The 19,322-nt window shown below is 42.2% G+C and overlaps 1 protein-coding gene across 7 annotated transcripts in view; it reads right to left on the bottom strand.

Moving 5' to 3' along the window:
* ARHGEF28 (Rho guanine nucleotide exchange factor 28) overlaps window positions 1-19,322 on the bottom strand; it is a 127,349-nt gene that overhangs the window by 94,348 nt on the left and 13,679 nt on the right. For 6 of the 7 annotated variants that reach the window (XM_042825669.1, XM_042825668.1, XM_042825674.1 and 3 more), the window contains exons 3-4: window positions 5,192-5,339; window positions 3,107-3,400 (exon numbers count right to left, since the gene is read on the bottom strand). In XM_042825669.1, coding sequence (XP_042681603.1) covers window positions 3,107-3,400; window positions 5,192-5,339 — 442 coding nt within the window. Of the gene's footprint in view, window positions 1-3,106; window positions 3,401-5,191; window positions 5,340-13,721; window positions 13,871-19,322 lie in introns of those variants that run through there. The other variant, XM_042825672.1, reaches the window with a different exon arrangement.

The following is a 19,322-nucleotide window of genomic DNA, read 5'->3' as shown; positions in this document are numbered from 1 at the left end:
GGCAAAGAGATACTCTCCAAAGTTCACTCTGAAGCATTTTTTCTCATCTCGATGGAACACTCCATCTTATTCTTTTTTCTTTCATAAATATTAAAAAAATTGGAAGATTCTCAATTTTTGACCTGCAACATGTTATTTGACTTAACTCTGACCATCTTCATAAATGGAGTAATCCAATCTTCTGAAAGAAAATAGCCTTTACGAAGGTGCCAATAGCAAATAAGTAGCTTCTCCCTCCCTCTCCTCCCTTCTCCCTCTCCCCTTTCCTCAAACCCACCAAGGAGTGCCCAAGCACACACCGCAATCAGTTCCTCAGTTTCTCTGGCAGCACGCTGTCTGTGGGCAGGTGGTAGGACTGTCAGATCCACTTCCATGAGCAGGTAGCTCCTGACACCACCGTCAAACAGGCACTTATGACAAGCCAGAATGAACAGGAAGTTCATGCTCTCGTTTCCTTTGTCAAACTTTAAATAATGTGGATAACAAGTCTTGACCTGTGCAATGGCACTGAATTCCTGAATTATTCGCGATGCTCCCCAGACAATTCAGTCTCTCTGTATCTGGTCCTTTTTATGCCTTAATAAGGGAACACAATCACTTTTTCCAGATACCAAAACTCTCATGAATAAATTATTCTTCTATCTTTCCATACACCTCTAAATCCTCATAAAAATGAAAGAGGTCCAAAAACACCAGATGGTACAACAATTTCCTCAGTGTGTCATTCAGAAGTAATTTTTTGTAATAAAAATAGCCCAGTATCTTTGAAAACTGAAAGAATCAACAGCAATTCAGTCTCATGGGCACAAGATCTGAGCCAGTGATGGGCTGTACTGCCCAAAATCTATTAGAATATCGATTCTGAAAGGAATATCCAGACATCGTCAGGTGCCAAGACACTATGGAACGCTCAGGGCAAGGAGTTGTAGGGGCACCTGCTACTCTTCAGCATTCACAGGGCTTGCTCAGCCACATGCAACCCATGGCTTTGGGATAAAAACACTGGGGCAGGGACAGTGAGGATGTGCAATGTGAATCAGTGCTTCTAAGGCTCAGGCTAAAGAGAATTTGGCTATGAGACAAAGCAAAAGTATGCTTTCAGAAAATAAAGGATTCAGGAGATGACAAAAGCTTACACAGACCAAAAAAAGATGAACTCAATGACCAAACAGAGAAAATACTAATTATTTGTAAAGATCTATGCAGAGATTTTTGAAGTAAAATGCTGAATAATCAATTACTGTAGGTGAGATGCCCTCCTACCAAGCTGTCTGTGTGCACACTGAGGCAGCATCTTGTTCTATCTCTGTGCAGGGCCATAATCAGGTATTTGTGCTACCCAGGCCACTCTTTCAAGAAATGCACTTTAAGAACCCTTCAGAAACATGGCCCAAAAGGCCATGTTAAGACTTATTTTCCCTGGGTCTGGAAGACTCCCCACCAGCTACCAGCATTACCACAGACACAGCAAACTCATCCCAAAGGCCAGGATCCTTTTTGTCCTGGTTCAGCCTCAGTCTTCTCTGTTGTACCAACATAATCCTACCACCGTACATTTACTGTGCTGCACAAATCCTGACCAAAGATCCCTGCTTCATTTATCAGCAATGGGTAAGGTATGAATGTCAACGTGACCCCTCAGTTAAACACACACTCCTCCAAGACAGGCTGGAATGACCACTGAGTCAGCGTGCTTTTAACAACTAGCATAACCAAATGCTCAAAAATCATGCATCTGTGTATCAGTTGCCCCAGCAGAGCCTAGTACTGCCTAGTACTGGCTGCACACCAGACCTACAATACATCCCACAGAAACTTCCCAGGTAAGCAGCTAGCTTTGCCTGAACATCTCTGATTAGCTGTGGTATCCTGATGATACTTCTTGGCCAGACTACAGCTCATTTTGACAAAAAGCTTAGCAAAGTATGTGAAAAACTACATCTGATTTCTTCAGGCTTTCGATCAAGGTCTTCATTGCTCCAACAGTCACTCCAGCCATTGAGCAATATGAACAAATATTTACTACACACCAAAATGAAACAAGTAAAGTCAATGTCTAGCCCATACTTGAGTGAGGTATTTGTTCTTATATCTCTTGAAAGAGCTGTTTACAGCAGACAGACAAAACCCATCCTTCTCCTGAGGAAGATAGCAGCAGATTTCAAGCTACCTGTCATTAAGAATTAGGAAGATTTAAGACAGGAAAAAATACCTCACCAAAAGAAATGGGCTAAGCATTGTGTTTTTTAGTTCCCAAAAGCTTGCATCAATCTCTCTTTTGGTTTGGCTCATATGGAAACTGCCTGTCCTCCAACTTCCAGCAGTTAAAAGTACTAAAAGGAAAACAGCCAAAAGTACCAAATTTTCAATGAAAAACATGTGTAGCCATCAAGTTTAACACTGTTTCCAACCCCAGCCATAAATCAGCTCAGTCTGCAAAAAAAATTATACTCTTCAGCAAAATCTAACTGCAGCCTTAAGTCTGCAATGAAACATAAAACTGGGCAAATTTCACCTGATTTTGTTACAGTACCCTAATGTAAGGTTTTGTTTATATTTTCCTTCCACTTCCCATTAAAAAAAAAAAAAAAAAAAAAAGCCACAAAATTTGTTAAATGATACTCTGCCTCAAAATGATCAAAATTGCAAAATAAAGAGTAGAAGCTGACAGAACTGTGATAAACAGTACATTTACTTTACATATCCAAAGACCTATAGCAACACATAATTCTGTCTTTGGGATGTATACTTTGTCTCCTTTTTGTTTACACAATTAAAACATATCACTTGATAGGAATATTACTGCAATTCTTGTTCATGTTTTTAAAACTGACAGCATTTAAATCTTGTAAAGGTGATGTCTATTCATAAAAAGAATTTCTTCTTTTGACAGTGAGTCAAGGTACAAAAATCTTCTAAAGAAACTGAGTTACAATACCCAGTTACAATATCTTTTCAAATTTCTGGGCACAAACCAAATCACTGACTACTGCTCTCATACTTAATATTTTATCATCAGAACCACAAAATAAACCAGAAGGTCTAGGAATCTCTGCAGCAAGCCATCACTAGAAGCCTTCCAACTCTATAATAAATAAAATATTACCTCCTTCATAGCAGCTTCCGAGGATGCTCCACGTTGATGGCAATTCTTCGTGAGCAATGGCCATCGTCAAATCAGTATCCAGGGACTGCAGATCTTTTACTGTTAGCCCAAATTTATCCAGTAGCATCTTGTGACTTGTGGCACTGACATATTCTGTGTGACTGACCAGAAAACGAGACAACTTGCAGGACAAGTTCTCCCTGTAAGTGACAGGACAGCTGCCGAGGGCCACAGGTGAGGATCCCCTTGCATACATTAACACAGAGACAGAAACTGCTTCCTGGCATCCATGGCCTGAAATCGCAAATAAAGTAATCATTAAAACTGTTACTGTTTAGGAAGTACATTAGTTTTTCCTCCTTTTCAGTCCTCTACGATGGAGGATCAATAACAATTTCATTCTTCCCTTCATCTACTTGTTTTAGGGCATCCACCAAACATTTTTTTGTGATCAGCTTGGATCTGAACAGCCAGATTCCCTGATTTTACTGACAGTTCATTGCAAAGACAGTTTTTCTAGGTGGAGGTTCTTCATCACAGCAGAATATGAGTTGATGTGACCAGAGGGAAATGCCACAAACAAAAACAGGAAAATTTCTGGTTAAGAATTATGAAAAACAAGATATCAATAAAATATATCGCTTGTAGCCCGCAACACAAACGCTAAGGAATTATCTATTTATTAACACCCATTTTGTACTCACCCAGCGTTTCCATGTGGGCCAAAATCTAAATGCTTTTAACAAATGCATGGTTTGTACCGTAAACAGGCTTGATTAAATGCTGTATCAAGTGTCTAACTTACAACCAGGCTCCTCAAAGCCAAGGGAGTCTCCCATTCAAAAACCTTACATACCACACACGTTTTTCCTCCTTCTCTGCCATCTCATCAGGAACAGATATCACACATCTACAAGCAGTGCACACTGTACACACAGCTCCCACTGGAGAGCTAACCATGAGGTACTATGTGTGTAAACCTAGACATCACAAAACAGGCCCCCAGAACTCAAAGTACTTAGGCAATCCATTAGCTGCAGAAGCCAACACATGCTTACCACATCTGCAGCTGTTTCTGAAGTGCCGTGCGTTCTCTTATGTTTAATTTGGCCGGTATAAAACACCAACTATACTAAGGATATACTTTAACCTCTTCATTTTCATCTGCTGATGGCTTCTGTTGAGATCAGGCAGCAGATTAAGCATTGTCTGTTGCCTCCTGTTTTTATTTCTACCTGAGAAGTAATTATGCAGCAGTGCCATTTCAGGACTTTCAAAAAAATGGCTTTGCTACCCTGTGAGCATCTAGAACTGCATTTTCCATCAGATAACATTTACTATTTACCAACTCAAGCAGCCACCACATATCTGTGGCAAACGTTTCCTTTTTGTATTAGTTACTAACTAGTGTGCCAATTACTTTCACAGTCTGAATCTTCCTTAGAAAACAAGGACAAACAACAAGCAGAACCTACTATGTAAGTACACCACATTTATAGCCACCTTCTCCCACAGACAGGATACAAAGCAAGTAGTAAAGACAATAGCCAGGGTTTACACCACACCAGCAAGGGGGACAATGCCAAGGCAGACCTGGCTGTGACGGAATCCCCATCACCCTCTCACAGCAAGGCACCCTTGGGTAATTCTCCCCATGGCTCCACATAGGCTCGAGAACACTGGGCAGCTGCCAGGTGAGCCCTGCAAGCCAGGCTGACCGCTGCCACAGAATACAGTGCAGACTTCTGCAGTGATGGCAAATGGCAAGAGGCAAATCATAAGCTGGATTTGTTGGATAGAATTAAGTAAATCAGGCTAAAAATTATGCCATGCCTGAAAACACACTTTCATGTACACCCAACTGTCTTTGCTCCCTTCTTTGCCTGACACCGTGTCAGTGCAGACAACTATGAATGGCACCACCACCTATGGCCAGTCAAACACAGCCTGCATCCAGCGGGCCATCACTCAATTCCTACACTCTCTATAAAGCCATAAAACACAGTTACTCAAAAAATCCAGTTGTACCCAGCTTTGGAAGGGGGCTGGGGTGTTGCTAAGACATGAAACACAAATAGCACTCACCTGGAACAAGGGACTGAAGAGCATTGTCACCAATACGCTCAGCAAACATTATGTGCCTCTTCATGGATCCATCATAAACAAAGTAAAACTCAGCGTCTTCCGGGAGGTAAATGCCTTTGTCAAATTTTGCACTTATAGTCACCTGCCCCTGAAAAATGAATAAGCTTTCATAAACATCCAGGAACTTTCCCACCTCCAACAAATTCATGAACATGTTCTTCTCTAGCAATCTTATCACAACCTTTTCAGCAGTACTACACAGAACCTCCAGTTTTTTACTTCCACTTCGAAAACAACACTGCTTTTATGCCTGTACAAGCAAAGGTGATGTAAAAATTTGCCTTTAAACAATCTTTCACCTAATTCCTTTCATCTTGATCTATGCAAATATATGTGAATCTTAATTAAAAATACCTCAGAGCAAGCAAGTCAATGAATCTGAGTGTTTTACTATTTACAAAAGCACTCGTGTTAAAAAAAGAATTAAAATCAGGAGTGCTTGAAATACTTTAGACTTCAATTACAAAACAATAGTACTGATGTAATTCTACCAATGGTAGTTCCCAGATATCTGCCCAAGTGTGTTTTTCGATATTTTGTTTTCTTTATAGTAAACAGAGCAACCAGCCAAGAAAAACCTGCCATACAATGGCTTCAAAAAAGAACAAAAAAAAGCAGGAAAAGGATCTGAGAAGCACCAAACAATAAGAGGTGTCTGACATGTCTACAGGAGGAAATTCAGATGAAGCCGTATTTCCTCAAGGCAGAGGACAGCTTGCTCCAACACTGCTCCTCACTACCACGATTGCTCTGTAACTGTCTGAACCGGAGTTTTTCGGAAAACGTAATGCAGAAGAATATTTCACCCTTTTATTCTCCCAAATGATGCTTATGCCACCCCTACACTATGCACTTACCACAGAATGAGCTCTATCGCCTGCAAAGAGCAGCATGCCAGAAGCCAGCATCAAAGCACTCTGTGCCACCATAGAAATTTCCACGGCTGAAAGGCACAGTTACAGCCAACTGCTCTGACAGGCACCAGGCTCCTTCCCGTGTTCATCATACAACAGATGAGTCTCTTTGCTCAAACATGCTGAATAACTTCTCATGGCTTTGGAAAAAGAAGCACTCAGCTGTTTCATCATCCCCATAGCCACCAGCATCCTGCAGCACTGCACAGTATTTCCCATGGTCTGCATGCTCACCTCTCCACAGGGAGACCATGGTGTCCCCTGAAACACCTCATCTTCGACCACATTTCCTAAGGATTCTGCACTGTCACTCCAAACAACACCAATCCTGATTTTTTTTTTTTCCTTTCCATTACAAATGAGTGTATGGGGCTGAAGTGGCAGAAATGACTTTCAGTCACACAAAATCTTCCTTAAATAGGACTGTTCTTGCAAGGTTAGATGCATACCATTTTCAGAGCTGAATGTTGAGAGCAAACATGCCTGTCATCTCAAAATCTGACATGTATCTCTTTTCAGCCTGAACTGCTACTATAACTAGCCAAGCATTTTCTCCTAACCGCTTTTGGTTTTTAAGCTGTTATACGTAGAATTGCTTCTCTTACTTCTACTAATATTTGTAATTTACCACCCTTTTTAAAAATCATTATCATCTTTTTATGTTAGGTGCAATCAGCCTTTTTTATCAGTTGAATATATATTCTATATACTATATACTATATATATATAGTATTATATATTATAATACCATGTATATATATAATACTATATATATATAGTATATACTATAATACTATTGTAATACATATTACAATAATATTACATATGTAATATGTAATATAATACTATATGTAATACTATATATTATATATAGTATATAATATATACTATATTCTATATATACTATAGGAATACAGAAAGAGTAAATCCCAAACATAGCTCGGATTGGGCTGCACCAAGGATTACTCCAGTATGAGCTCTGTTGTGAGCAGCCTGGTGCACAGGAGGACACTGCTTTCTTCCACATGGAACATCACTTACAGACCACATCTGTACCACTTGCACAACTACAAAGCCAGACAGTCAGCTGTCACACAACAAATGCAAGAAATAAGGGAAATATTCTGTGGTAGCATTTCTAATTTTATGAGTCTATTCTTTAAATTAAAAAAAAAAAAAAAAAAAAAATCAAGCTCAAATTGTAGCTGTTTTGCACTGATCCTAAAAATAAAAATGTCAGTTTAGACTCAATGAAGAGAGAGGAATGCTTAAGAAACACTAATCCCTTTGCTTACTGTTTACAGTTTCACGACTCCTTAACTTATGAAGTGTGGAGTTAAAAAATACAGGGAATAAGGCAGAAAGCTCATGAGGATACAAAAATCGTAATCCATACCTTACAACTCTCCAGAATAAGAAGTTACTAATAATTAAAGGAAAGATTTTAGGGAAAAAAGGCAAAAATGAATTTTCCAAATGAAATGGAAAATGCCATGTGATTCAAAAAGAGGATTAAACCATCTACTACCAGACAGATCTCAAAGACAAAATTAAGTTACTTTCATAGTGAAATGCTAGGCTGCATAATTCTTGATGCTGGATCACTTACTTTGCAAAATACAAGTTCCTGTCATCTTCAACAGCACTTCCAATTTGCCATCACATCCATCCTATTTTTAGACATCCTCATATCAAAATGGTTAATTTCAGAGCCTTTGTTTTTACTGCCCCTTTTAAACATTCCTGTTTCACTTTCCTGTTTAGGCCACTGTGTTTTTTTCTCTAGTTTCAAAATCTCTCTTTTATTCTCACCTTGGTACGTTTACATCTCCCCTTCTTACCCTCTCGTAGCCTCGCACTGCTGTGCAAAGCACTCATCCCTCCATGCTCTGTCCTATGTCAGCCCTCCTCATCCTCCCCTCTGAACTTCAGCCTTCAAAAGGAAGCTAATGTCACATTTAAATCTTAATACTTAAGCACCTCTTCCTTTACTTCAGTCTTCCTTTAATTTAGAATTACGTCTACTTAATGGTGGGTTTGAGTATAAAGCGTTGGTTCGGTTAATGGCATGAGTGACCTATGGACTGCAGTGGAAATGGAACCCATAGAATTGAAGGCAACAAGAAGAACTTCGTATTATGTTCGATCAACTCCTTTCCTATCTTTGAAAACTCTTCTAAATATTTTACTGCAATTATTTTATTATTAATATAATGATCCCAGATGTTGTATGTATAGCAGACAGTCTATATCCTTGCATATTCACACATACAATAAAGAAAGGACTGCGATGCACCTAGACAGTAATACATGTGCTTGACAGAGAGGACTACAGCCACAGTACATATGCAGTGCTGGTACAATTGTGTCTATTTCGCAGATTGTTATCACTTTCTTAATCGACATTCCTCCAGATTTTCCTGCCAGACGTTCAGTAGTGATAACACATGATAACAAGAGTATCACCAAATGTTAATAACACTGAATTTTGCAAAAGTTTTTATGGCTGCTATAAGAGATGTATCACTTCTTTCCTGAGCCAGCCCATAAACAAATAAGAAACGAATTAAACAATCTTCGGTCATGCCTGCTTTGTCAACACAATGCTGGGGCAGATTCTGACCGTAACAAATTTTCAGAGACACAAATAACTGGGTGTTTTTTTGTCTTTTTGTTAGTTTGTTTGATTGATCGATTGTTTTGTTTTCTTTTCGTATATGTTAAGGCATCGTCTAATAACAAGAAAACCTCTTGGAGTAGCTACAGAGGAGGGCCACTGAGATGATCAGAGGGCTGGAGCACCTCTCCTATGAAGAAAGGTTGAAGGAACTGCGCTTGTTTAGCTTGGAAAGAGAAGGCTCCAGGGCCTTCCAGTACTTGAGGGGAGCGTATAAAGAGGAGGGGAATGGCTGATTATGAGGGTTGCAGTGCTAGGACAAGGGGGAATGGTCTTAAACTGAGACAGGGCAGGTTTCGATTAGATATTAAAAGGAAGCTTTTCACACAGAGGGTGGTGATGCACAGGTTGCCCAAGGAGGTTGTGGATGCCCCCTCCCTGGAAGCACTCAAGGCCAGGCCGGATGTGGCTCTGGGCAGCCTGGTCTGGTGGTTGACGATCCCGCACACAGCAGGGGGGTTGAAACTACATGATCATTGAGGTCCTTTTCAATGCAGGCAATTCTATGATCCTAGGATGGTATGGATATCTGCAGTCGGAAGGGTCCCCCAAGGATCAGCAAGTCCAACCCCTCACTCCGCAGAGGACCACCTAAATCAGACAGTCCTTCATCTGCAGCATCTCGGGGCCGTGCCCACTGCCCATTGGGGCAGCCCATTCCATGCCCACCGCTCTCTGGTGCAGGCCCTTTCCCTGACCCCCAGCCGCCCCTGGGGCCCCCTGCCACAGCTCCATGCCGTTCCCTCGGGCCCTGTCGCTGTCACCAGGCAGCACAGCTCAGCGCTGCCCTCCGCTCCCTGGGAGGAGCTGCAGCCGCCATGAGGGCTGCGCTCAACCTGCTCTGCTCTGGGCTGAGCACAGCCACGGTGCTCAGCTGCTCCTCAAACACTGTGCCCTCAGATCCTCCTCCATCTCTGGAGCCCTCCTGTGGACACCCTCTCCTCGCATCTTATGGAGTGGCACCCCAACCTGCACCCAGTGCTGCAGGCTAAGGCAATGCAGGTAGACAGGGGCCACGGGTCCAGCCAGCCATCCAAGGCAGGCAGACAGGGGCCACAGCTCCAGTCAACCAGGCAAGGCAGGCAGGCAGGGGCCACAACTCCAGCCAGCCAGCCAAGGTCATCAGGAAGGGCCCGTGACACCAGCCAGGAGGCACAATAATAAAATAAACACATAAGAAATGAATTAAACAATCCTTGGTCATGCCTGCTTTGTCAATACGATGCTGGGGCAGATTGTTGCTGTAACAAATTTTCAGAATTTAAAAATAAGAAATAAATAAAAAATAAAACTGTCCTTGGTCATGGCTGGTTTCTCTTGACAATGCTATGGACGATTTTTTAAGTTTATATAGTGCTGAATCTGTCAGTTTTGACTTCTAGGGAAAGTAAATTTACATACAGGCAGCACTTCTACTGAGATCCTGCCAGTTACTTTACTTACATTTATACCCTATACAAGTACCTATGCTTTACTTATACACCACACTGAATCAGGAGATTTCTCAATTAACATCTAGGCTGGTAACAGCCAAGAACTTCAGAGCCACATTAACACCTCTGGCTGCAGAAAGCTTACACAAAAGTCTCTAGAGATTCTTGTCAATCAATTCTTGTTAACCACCTGGTTTGCTGCATGGACCTCCTATTAAATAATTTAAAAAAAAAACAAAAACAAAAAAAAAAAACTGATAAACTTTAGGTCCTTGTCATTTTATTTAAAGAGCATGGGAGAATCCCTTTGTGCATAAACGAAGAGTTTTGCCACTTGTGTAAAGATAGCCAAGACTATTATTCTGGGTTCCTTAAGTGAAAAACAAAGCAGCATCCTGCAAATTTTGCAGGCCCTGTGCACAGGACAGGTTCAAGGAGCTGTAGTAGCAGCTGCAAGGGCATTTAGAGAAATGACAGTCGTACTTCAAATGCGTTAAAGCTGTGAGCAGTTGAGTGGCAGGTTTGATATCTCTGGGAACTGTGAAGAGAAGCATACTTTTCATAATCACTCAAAGTGCTGCCCTGATAGTGACACCAAGAAGACAAGGAAGGTGTGGGATTGATTTTAATGGGATTTACAGCTGCAAGCCACCATATAGGTTTTTTGGCTGTATATTTTTATTTGGTTTCTCCAGGGTGCTTAACAGTCAACAGGACAGGCTTTGCCCTTGTTCTGCACAAAGACTCTGTGGAGGGACTGGGTAAACATCCCAGCAAGGCATCCAGCATAAGGGAGAGGAGAATGTAGGTACCTTGAGACAGAGGCATGGCAGCACCCAGGCAAGCGGCACAGGCAACAGAGAGATGGTGGTGTCTGATCCCTGCTGCACGTCACCATGCTTTCTTAATCCGCCCTTTACCCAAGTAGAGATACTTCCTTTCCAAATTCATTTAGATAATATCTCTTTCTTCACTAGCAACCAGCTCTAGCAAAGCTGGTAGAACGCAAAACTACATCTCCAGTGGTCTGCCAGGCCCAGCCCTTCATGTTAGACAATGCTGAACATTTAACAACTGAACCGTATTCTTCTATACACAGCATGCGTAAATCTATGTTCCCAGCAGTCTTTTACCATAGAAATAATTACTTCCATTCTGAGATATAGTTAGTATACATACTCATGTCTTTATGAACTATTATAAGCAACATAATAGCTTAGGAAATTGTGTATGAACACAGCGCTTTCAAGAATATTATCTGTAAGTACAAAAGAACAAGCAGACCTCACTGTTACATGCATTAAGGAAAATATTTATGCAAAGAGGTATAAAAAGGCTCTTTTTCTTTTTTTCCAAAAAATGCAAGTCCCAGCATCTTAAAAGTGAATGTGAGTCACCATCTGTTGCCTGCAGTAAGGGGACTTTTATCCCCCATGTCAGCTGCCACTACAATGTAACAGGCAGTCTCAGAATCATGTTCACTTCAGGTAATTAAAGCCAGTGCATTGAAACTGTTGTCCAACTTAAACAGTTGTAAGACAAGACCTCAACAGTGATGCACCAAACATAAGGTCATGAGATAATGTAATTTATAACACTACAAAATGAAAGATGTGAGAATCTAAGTCACTAACAGCCTCATTTTCACACACTTTTTTCAAGACTGGGTGGTCTGCTTTGTTGTATCTGAACATAAATGCATTGCAACATTTATTCAGTGCTCAAAAGGCTCACTTCATAAAATCTTGCAATTTGGTCAATTTTTAAAATATATAGGTCAATTTTTTAAATATATTTTACTGTGCTTAGGTAAGAGGAGGGGCATGATAGTTTCCCAGAGCAGCCACTGAGACTCAATGATCTTTGTAATAAAGCTTAGCTGCAACAACCAATACTTGAAGGGACCATATAAACAGGAGGGGGAACAGCTGTTAATGTAAGTGGATAATGATAGGACAAGAGGGAATGGTTTCAAACTAAGACAGGGGAGGTTTAGGTTAGATATTAGGAGGAAGATTTTCACACAGGGTGGTGAAGCACTGGAACGGGTTGCCCAAGGAGGTTGTGGATGCCCCATCCCTGGGGCCAGGCTGGATGTGGCTCTGGGCAGCCTGCTCTGAGGGTTGAAAATAGATGATTATTGTGGCCCTTTTCAACCCAGTCCATTCTATGATTTTGTGACGATGCTAAGATGACGAAGCAGCAATAGAGAAACTGTTAACACAACAGCGGTTGTTTAACACAAAAGAAATTACCTAAGTCATAAATCACACGGACAAAGTAGTAAGTGTGCCTTTCCTAATGTTCAGTGGTATTTCTGTAACATTCACCAGGCAGTTCTTATAGCCAGACTGCAGTTAATATGACTGACTTATTGAAGAAAGTCTAAGGCCTATTTTAAAGCAGTGCAATAAAATTCAAGGCTACAGAGGAAGAGCAAAGTGAAAATAAAATGGGAGATAAAGGCCAAATGTTTCTTTGTAGGCATTATATATATTTATCTAATATATATATCTAATAACATAGTAAACAAAAGAAAAATCATTTCTCCCAGTTGAACTATTGAGAATAAGGAGCAACAGAAATAATTCATTTGTTTTATATCTATAATAACAACACTTGCAACTCCACATATAGTGTAGACACAGCACGCAATGGTACAGTAATAATCAAAACAGTGTTACACATTGCCCAGAAGTATACATGTAGGCATTTGTATTCAAATTAAATATGCACATAATGGTGCTTTGAGAGAGCCAGATCCTCTACTGATATACAATGGGAAAATTTCACCACCACCATGAGAACCTCACTCATTCCCAGCAGAAAAGAGTCACTCTTCTGCATTTGTGTGTGTGAACAGGAAGTTCTCGAAACAACTGGACCTTTACGCACCAAGATTTGTAAGCTCTTTCTCAGTATGAGGTAGCTTTGTGAGAAGTGCAGAGAAAGTATTTGCACAGAAACCTCCGGGCACAGCAGAAGGCTCTGCCCCAGCTGCAGTCAGGGCAGGACAGCAGGAGGGAGTCCTGCTGACTGCTCTCAGCTCTTGCCAGAAAAGCGACAAAAAAGGGGCTGACTGAGGTCTCTGACTGCAGTCTGTAGGATGCTTCTAGCAAGGTCCCAGCACAACCCTGAGAACAAAAGCCCTAACAGAGAAATTCCTTAATGATGAGCAACACACCTACCTCTTTTAATATGGAATATCAACTAGTTCACTTGGCTAAATAAACTGCAAAAAATAAAGCATTCAGTTATGTCCTAACAGATGACAGAAGTTTGTTCCTCCAAGACAAAAAATGGAAGGTCAGGGGAGGACCAGTACTACTGGAGATATTTCCCTAACAAAGGTTTTGTCTCACCTGCCATTCAAGATCCCTGCAGGCCCTCACCCCATGCACACTCCTGGGAACTTCTGACCAAGGCAGCTCCCGCTTGGTCTCTACCTGCTCCACAGCTGGCAGTACTTCAGCTTTTCAAGGAGCTAAAATGCCTGGTCTCACAAGTCCTTGGTCTTGTACACAGTTAACAGGGCGAAATGTAATGGCCAGGGACTTGCCAGAGGGCTGCACTAAATAATTCAGCGCAGTCTCTGCTTCTGTACCAGTGTTTTCACACGCAAGTTGATCTCTAACAGAGGTTAATGCCCCTTAGGCTGGATGCTTTTTATTTATTTTGAATAGGAGAGGAGGTAAAGGGTAGTGTTTTGTTCAGTCAGGTTTTAATAGGAGATCAAGCCTTAGACTACATGGCTTTTCAAACTCATTGCAATGCTCCTCCTTTAATTACAAACTGGAGTACATTGGCTGTCATGGGAGTCTCTGAACCTGCAGGAAAAGGCATCCTCCTATAGCTGGTGCTACAAAATTAGTCACACCTTCTGCCTCCTCCCAAGTTCACGTGTAAGCTTCAATTCCACTAAAAAGAACAAATGTGGCAGCAGGTTATGTCATTTATCTGTCTGCACATCTCTATGCTGTTCTGCACAGCTGAATGATCTCTCACATTTTCCACAGAAAAGAAGCATGTTTTTAGACATATGGGGGCAATTAATTCAATTCATGTAAAAAACCCAGGTGCTCCTCAGTTCCTTATTTTCTGCGACATTATCTCATTATAACAAAATGCTCTCCTCAGCCTCTCCATTTCTGTAAGATACTCCTGTTTGCATTAATTTCAACCCTGCTGCAAAGTGCTATCTCAAACAAAGATGTCAGAAACAAATGTACTAAAAGCCTGCATTTCAACAAGATTGAAAGAGAATCTGAGCACAACATGCATTATGCCATGCAGTGAGGATGCAGGCATAAATGCGTAAGGCTGGCATGCAGATATCTCCTAAGACTTCCATGGTATGCTGCTGCACTATTCTATAAAGTGATGATAGGGGAAAGTATCAGTATGAGGTTACTGAGCTCATAAAAGAAGATCAAGAGGCACATAAATATACTATAAATCAAATGATGATCCACTGCAGAACTATATTCTAGTGCCAAACTGAGAAGTTCAGACCCTTTATATCATCACAAGTAAGCAGATGGTTTCCCCTATGGCTTTGCTGCTGGAACTCAAAATTCAGCCAAAAGTAAGAAAGCCCCCAAATGAATGCAAATAGTAAAAATGAACAGAATGAGACAAAAGAAAAAGCATCCACTAATTTTTCCTTCAGTGTAGCTTAGTGAGCGATAAGCTGCTTTTTTCAGTCTATTTAAAGGCAAGCCTGAAAGGACAGTAATCTCTCATTTAAATGCAGTTGGCAGCAAGACCATTTGCAAGTCACCATGCATCAAGCCACATCAATAACAGGCACAGTCACACAATCTCATTTTGTCGTGTAATGAGAGCACAGAAGACACAGTTTACACTGGCTTTGTGCTTTCTATGCCCACTGTATGTCAGCAGCAGCAGGAACACAGACAACACCTAATCTGACTGCTGGCACAGAGCTAACCTACACATGTTTAAACAATCTGAACCAGCAGAGCAAGTTCATACCAAATCTGCACTTTGCATCAGATGGCCAAGATTTTTTTAACCTGTCACTAGCAACCTTACAGTTGTGTTTAGTGCAACATCACAACCAAACAGGTAAAGTGAAGAAAAGTCTTCAGCTTCCACTACAGCAAAGTAAACAGTATATACATCATCATCTGGAAACAGCTGGATACAAATAAAAATAGGCCGTATGCCTTTACTGGAAGGACAAAAAAAGAGAAAGAGAACCGAAAAAAAAAAAAAAAAAAAGCTTTTCCAGAATTACATTCACACTACACATTAACATTCTTACTGATTTGTCTTGAAAATGCCATTCAGTATTTTGCTCTCACTGACTACACACTTTATGTTGGTGTATAAAAAACACATGCAGGAATTAAGAAGCCTGGGAATGAACTTTTTACATACAGAGGTCAGAAAAGTTCCACAACAAGGCACATTAAAAAAGAAATTAACTCTCATTCTGACATGCATCCATTAATTAAAAGAAAGGAGTCACCTTGTTCATTTGACATTTAAAATAAATAAATCCTAAAGAGGGGCTGCAAGTAAAAAGAGGACAGGCTTTTTAGCAGGGTCTGTCGTGACAGGACAAGGGGAAATGGTTTCAAACTGAAGGATGAAAGATTTAGACTGAATCTGAGGAAGAAGTTTTTTACAAGGGTGGTGAAGAAGTGGCACAGAGAGGTGGTGGATTCCCCATCCCTGCAGCCACTCATGGTCAGGCTGGACAGGGCTCTGAACTACCTGACTTAGCTATAGGCCTCCCTGTTCGCTGCAGGAGAGATGGACTAGATGGCCTTTAAGGGTGCCTTCCAATGCATATGATTCTATGATTTTATGACTAACATAAGTTAAAATATAAAAATACAGACACATAAAATTCAAAGTAAACAAATATTCTCATGTCTTGTTTGACATTAGTATTCTACTCTTGCTGACACTGTATGAGCATGTATTTGTACTCTACCACAGAAAGGCCTGGGTTGGAAGGGACCTCAAGGATCATGAAACTCCAACCCCCAGCCACATGCAGGGCCACCAACCTCCCCATTTTAATGCTAGACCAGGCTGCCCAGGGCCCCATCCAATCTGGCCTTGAACACCTCTAGGGATGGGGCATCCACAATCTCTCCGGGCAGCCTGTTCCAGCACCTCACCACCCTCATAGTAAATAACTTCCCCCCTGATGTCCAACCTAAATCTTCCCTCCCTCAACTTAAAACCATTTCCCCTTGTCCTGCTGTTATCTATCCGTTCAAAGAGTTGACTCACCTCCTGTTTATGGCTCCCTTTAGGTACTGAAAGACTGTAATGAGATCACCCGACAGCTTTCTCTTCTCCAGGCTGAACAAGCCAAGCTCCCTCAGCCTGTCTTCGTAGGAGAGGTGCTTCAGCCCCCCGATCATCTTTGTGGCTCTCCTCTGGACCCCTTCCAACAGCTCTCTGTTTTTCTTGCATTGCAGGCTCCAGACCTGGACACATTACTCCAGATGGGGCCTCACAAGAGCAGAGTAGAGAGGGACAATCATGTCCCTGTCCCTGCTGGCCACCCCTCTTCTGATGGAACCCAGGATACCATTTGCTTTCCATGCCGCAAGAGCACACTGCTGGCTCATGTTAAGCTTTTCATCCATCAGGACCCCCCAGTCCTTCTCTGCAGGGCTGCTCCCCAGGACTGCTCCTTCCAGTCTGTATAAATGGCTGGGATTCCTCTGGTGCAAATGCAAAACCTTGTACTTTGCTGTGTTGAACTTCATTAGGTTCACCCAGGCCCACCTTTCACGTCCGTTAAGGCCCCTCTGAACGGCATCCCTTCCTTCCATTGTGTCAACTGCACCACTCAGCTTGGTGTCATCAGCAGACTTGCTGAGGGTGCACTCAATTCTGTCATCAATGTCATTGATAAAGATGTTAAAGAGCACCGGTCCCAAGATCCCTGGGGGACGCCACTAGTTACCAGCCTCCACCTGGACATAGAATCATTAATCACTATCCTCTGTTTGTGGCCTTTCAACCAATTTCTCATCCATCAAGTAGTCCTCCCATCAAATCCACGTCCCTCCAACTTGGAGATAAGAATGTGGTTGGGAATCACGTCAAAAGCCTTGCTCAAATACAGGTAAATTACATCGGTCACCTTCCCCTTGTCCACTGATGCCACCACTCCATCATAGAAGGCCACCAGACTGGTTAAGCATGACCTTCCCCTGGTGAAGCCGTGCTGGCTGTGTTGGATCACACGCTCATTCCTCATGTGATCAAGCATGTTGTCCAGGAGGATCCGCTCCATGATCTTCCCAGGCACAGAGCTGAGACTCACCGGCCTGTAGTTCCTTAGGCCCTCCTTGCTCCCTTTCTTGTAAATGGGAGTGACGTGACCCTTCCTCCAGTCATCCAGGACCTCACCTGACAGCCACGAATTTCCAAATATGACGGAGAGCAGCTTGGCAACCACCTCAGCCAGCTCCTTCAGAACCCTGGGATGCACGCCATCCAGCCCCATAGATCTGTACACATGCTGTCTCATGAGGCAATCTCGGACTTGCTCTGCCCTTACAGTGAGGGCAGATTTACCACCCCAGCCCCCACCAAGAGCTTTAGGGATGCAGGGCTCAGGGACGTGAGAAACATTAGAATCCTGGCTGCCACTGAAGACCGAGGCAAAGAACTCATTCAGTACCTCAGCCTTCTCTTCATCTGTTGAAGCCAGTTCTCCTTTCACATTTACCAGAGGAGGTACATAATTTTGGCCTGTCTCTTCTGGCCAATGTACCTGTAGAATGTCTTCCTATTGTTTTTCACATCCCTCGCCAAGTTCAGTCCACTTGCGCCTTGGTTTTCCCAACCCCACGTCTGCGAATCCAGACAGCATCCCTGTATTTCTCTCAGGTGACACACCCTTATTTCCAGAGCTTGTACGCACCTTTCTTTGCCCTCAGTATGCCCAGCAGGTCCTTGCCGAGCCTTGCTGGTCTCCTACCTCCTCTGCCCGCTTTCTTATTCAGAGGAATGGAGAGCTCTTGCACTCTCAGAAAGGCATCCGAGAAGAGCAGCCAACTCTCCTCAGCATCTTTGTCATCATCTAAGGCTTTCACATAGAGGAAAAAATAGAGGGAAAAAAATACACTCTGGGTGCAAAAAAAGAATCCTGAGTGCCGATGAACGTGCTTTAAAATGCCCACTATATTCTTCTACATACTTTAAAATAGACCCCATTGTTTCACGTGCATTTCATGAGTCCTTCTGTGGCAGCAGCTACATTTCGAAGCAGAGACCAACCTCTGTGCACGTCCTTTTGTGTGCACTCCAACCAAGCTGCCCACAGAAGACCTGACAGTCCTACACGGGTCAAACCACAAAGCACTCAGTGACTCAGGTCAGTGTTGGACCAGGCCAGCAAACACAGCCCTGTGCACAAGCAAACACATACTGGTAGCCCAACATTTAAATTTTAAACTACACTTCTCCATTGTATTACAAAGTCACTATCTAGTAGGACAGTGATTTCAGGCTGGCTGAATGCAGAGCGTGTCCCAGATACAGCCAACAATGCTGCAGCAGAAAACCTTTCTGTTCCCACAGAAAAGAAAGCACAGGACAACAAGGTGGGCAGAAGCTGGCTTCTTTCCCCACATTCCTGGTCAGAAAAGACTGAGCATATTGCAAAGCAGAAAAACCAAAATGCTATATTCCACTCAGGGAAACTACTCCCTTCCAACCCTCCTTCCCACTCAGCTCTTCTAAGTTCAGCTTGGAAGCACAGGGAAGGCAGAGTCTGGCAAAACAGACCATCAATTGCTTACTTCAGGAGCAGTGCTACAGGCCCTGCAGCCACCTTCTACTTCCACAGAGGATTCCTAGATCAGTTTGAACTTCATGTCAATCACATTTAGAAAACAGAACACACTGTTGAATTACGTCTGTTAATTTGTTTCCATGTTCTCACACAGATGAAACCCATGCATTTGTAAAGATAATGCTTAGGGTTCATCTGCCCCTCGCTGTAGTTAGATATTCAATTACTGTATGTTAGAAAACTATTTGGAATT

This window comes from Centrocercus urophasianus, unplaced genomic scaffold (genome assembly GCF_019232065.1).
Source record: "Centrocercus urophasianus isolate 14NV4802_14NV808 unplaced genomic scaffold, USGS_Curo_1.0 seq_25, whole genome shotgun sequence".
Classification (NCBI taxonomy): domain Eukaryota; kingdom Metazoa; phylum Chordata; class Aves; order Galliformes; family Phasianidae; genus Centrocercus; species Centrocercus urophasianus.
This window is presented reverse-complemented; position numbering and strand designations above follow the sequence as displayed.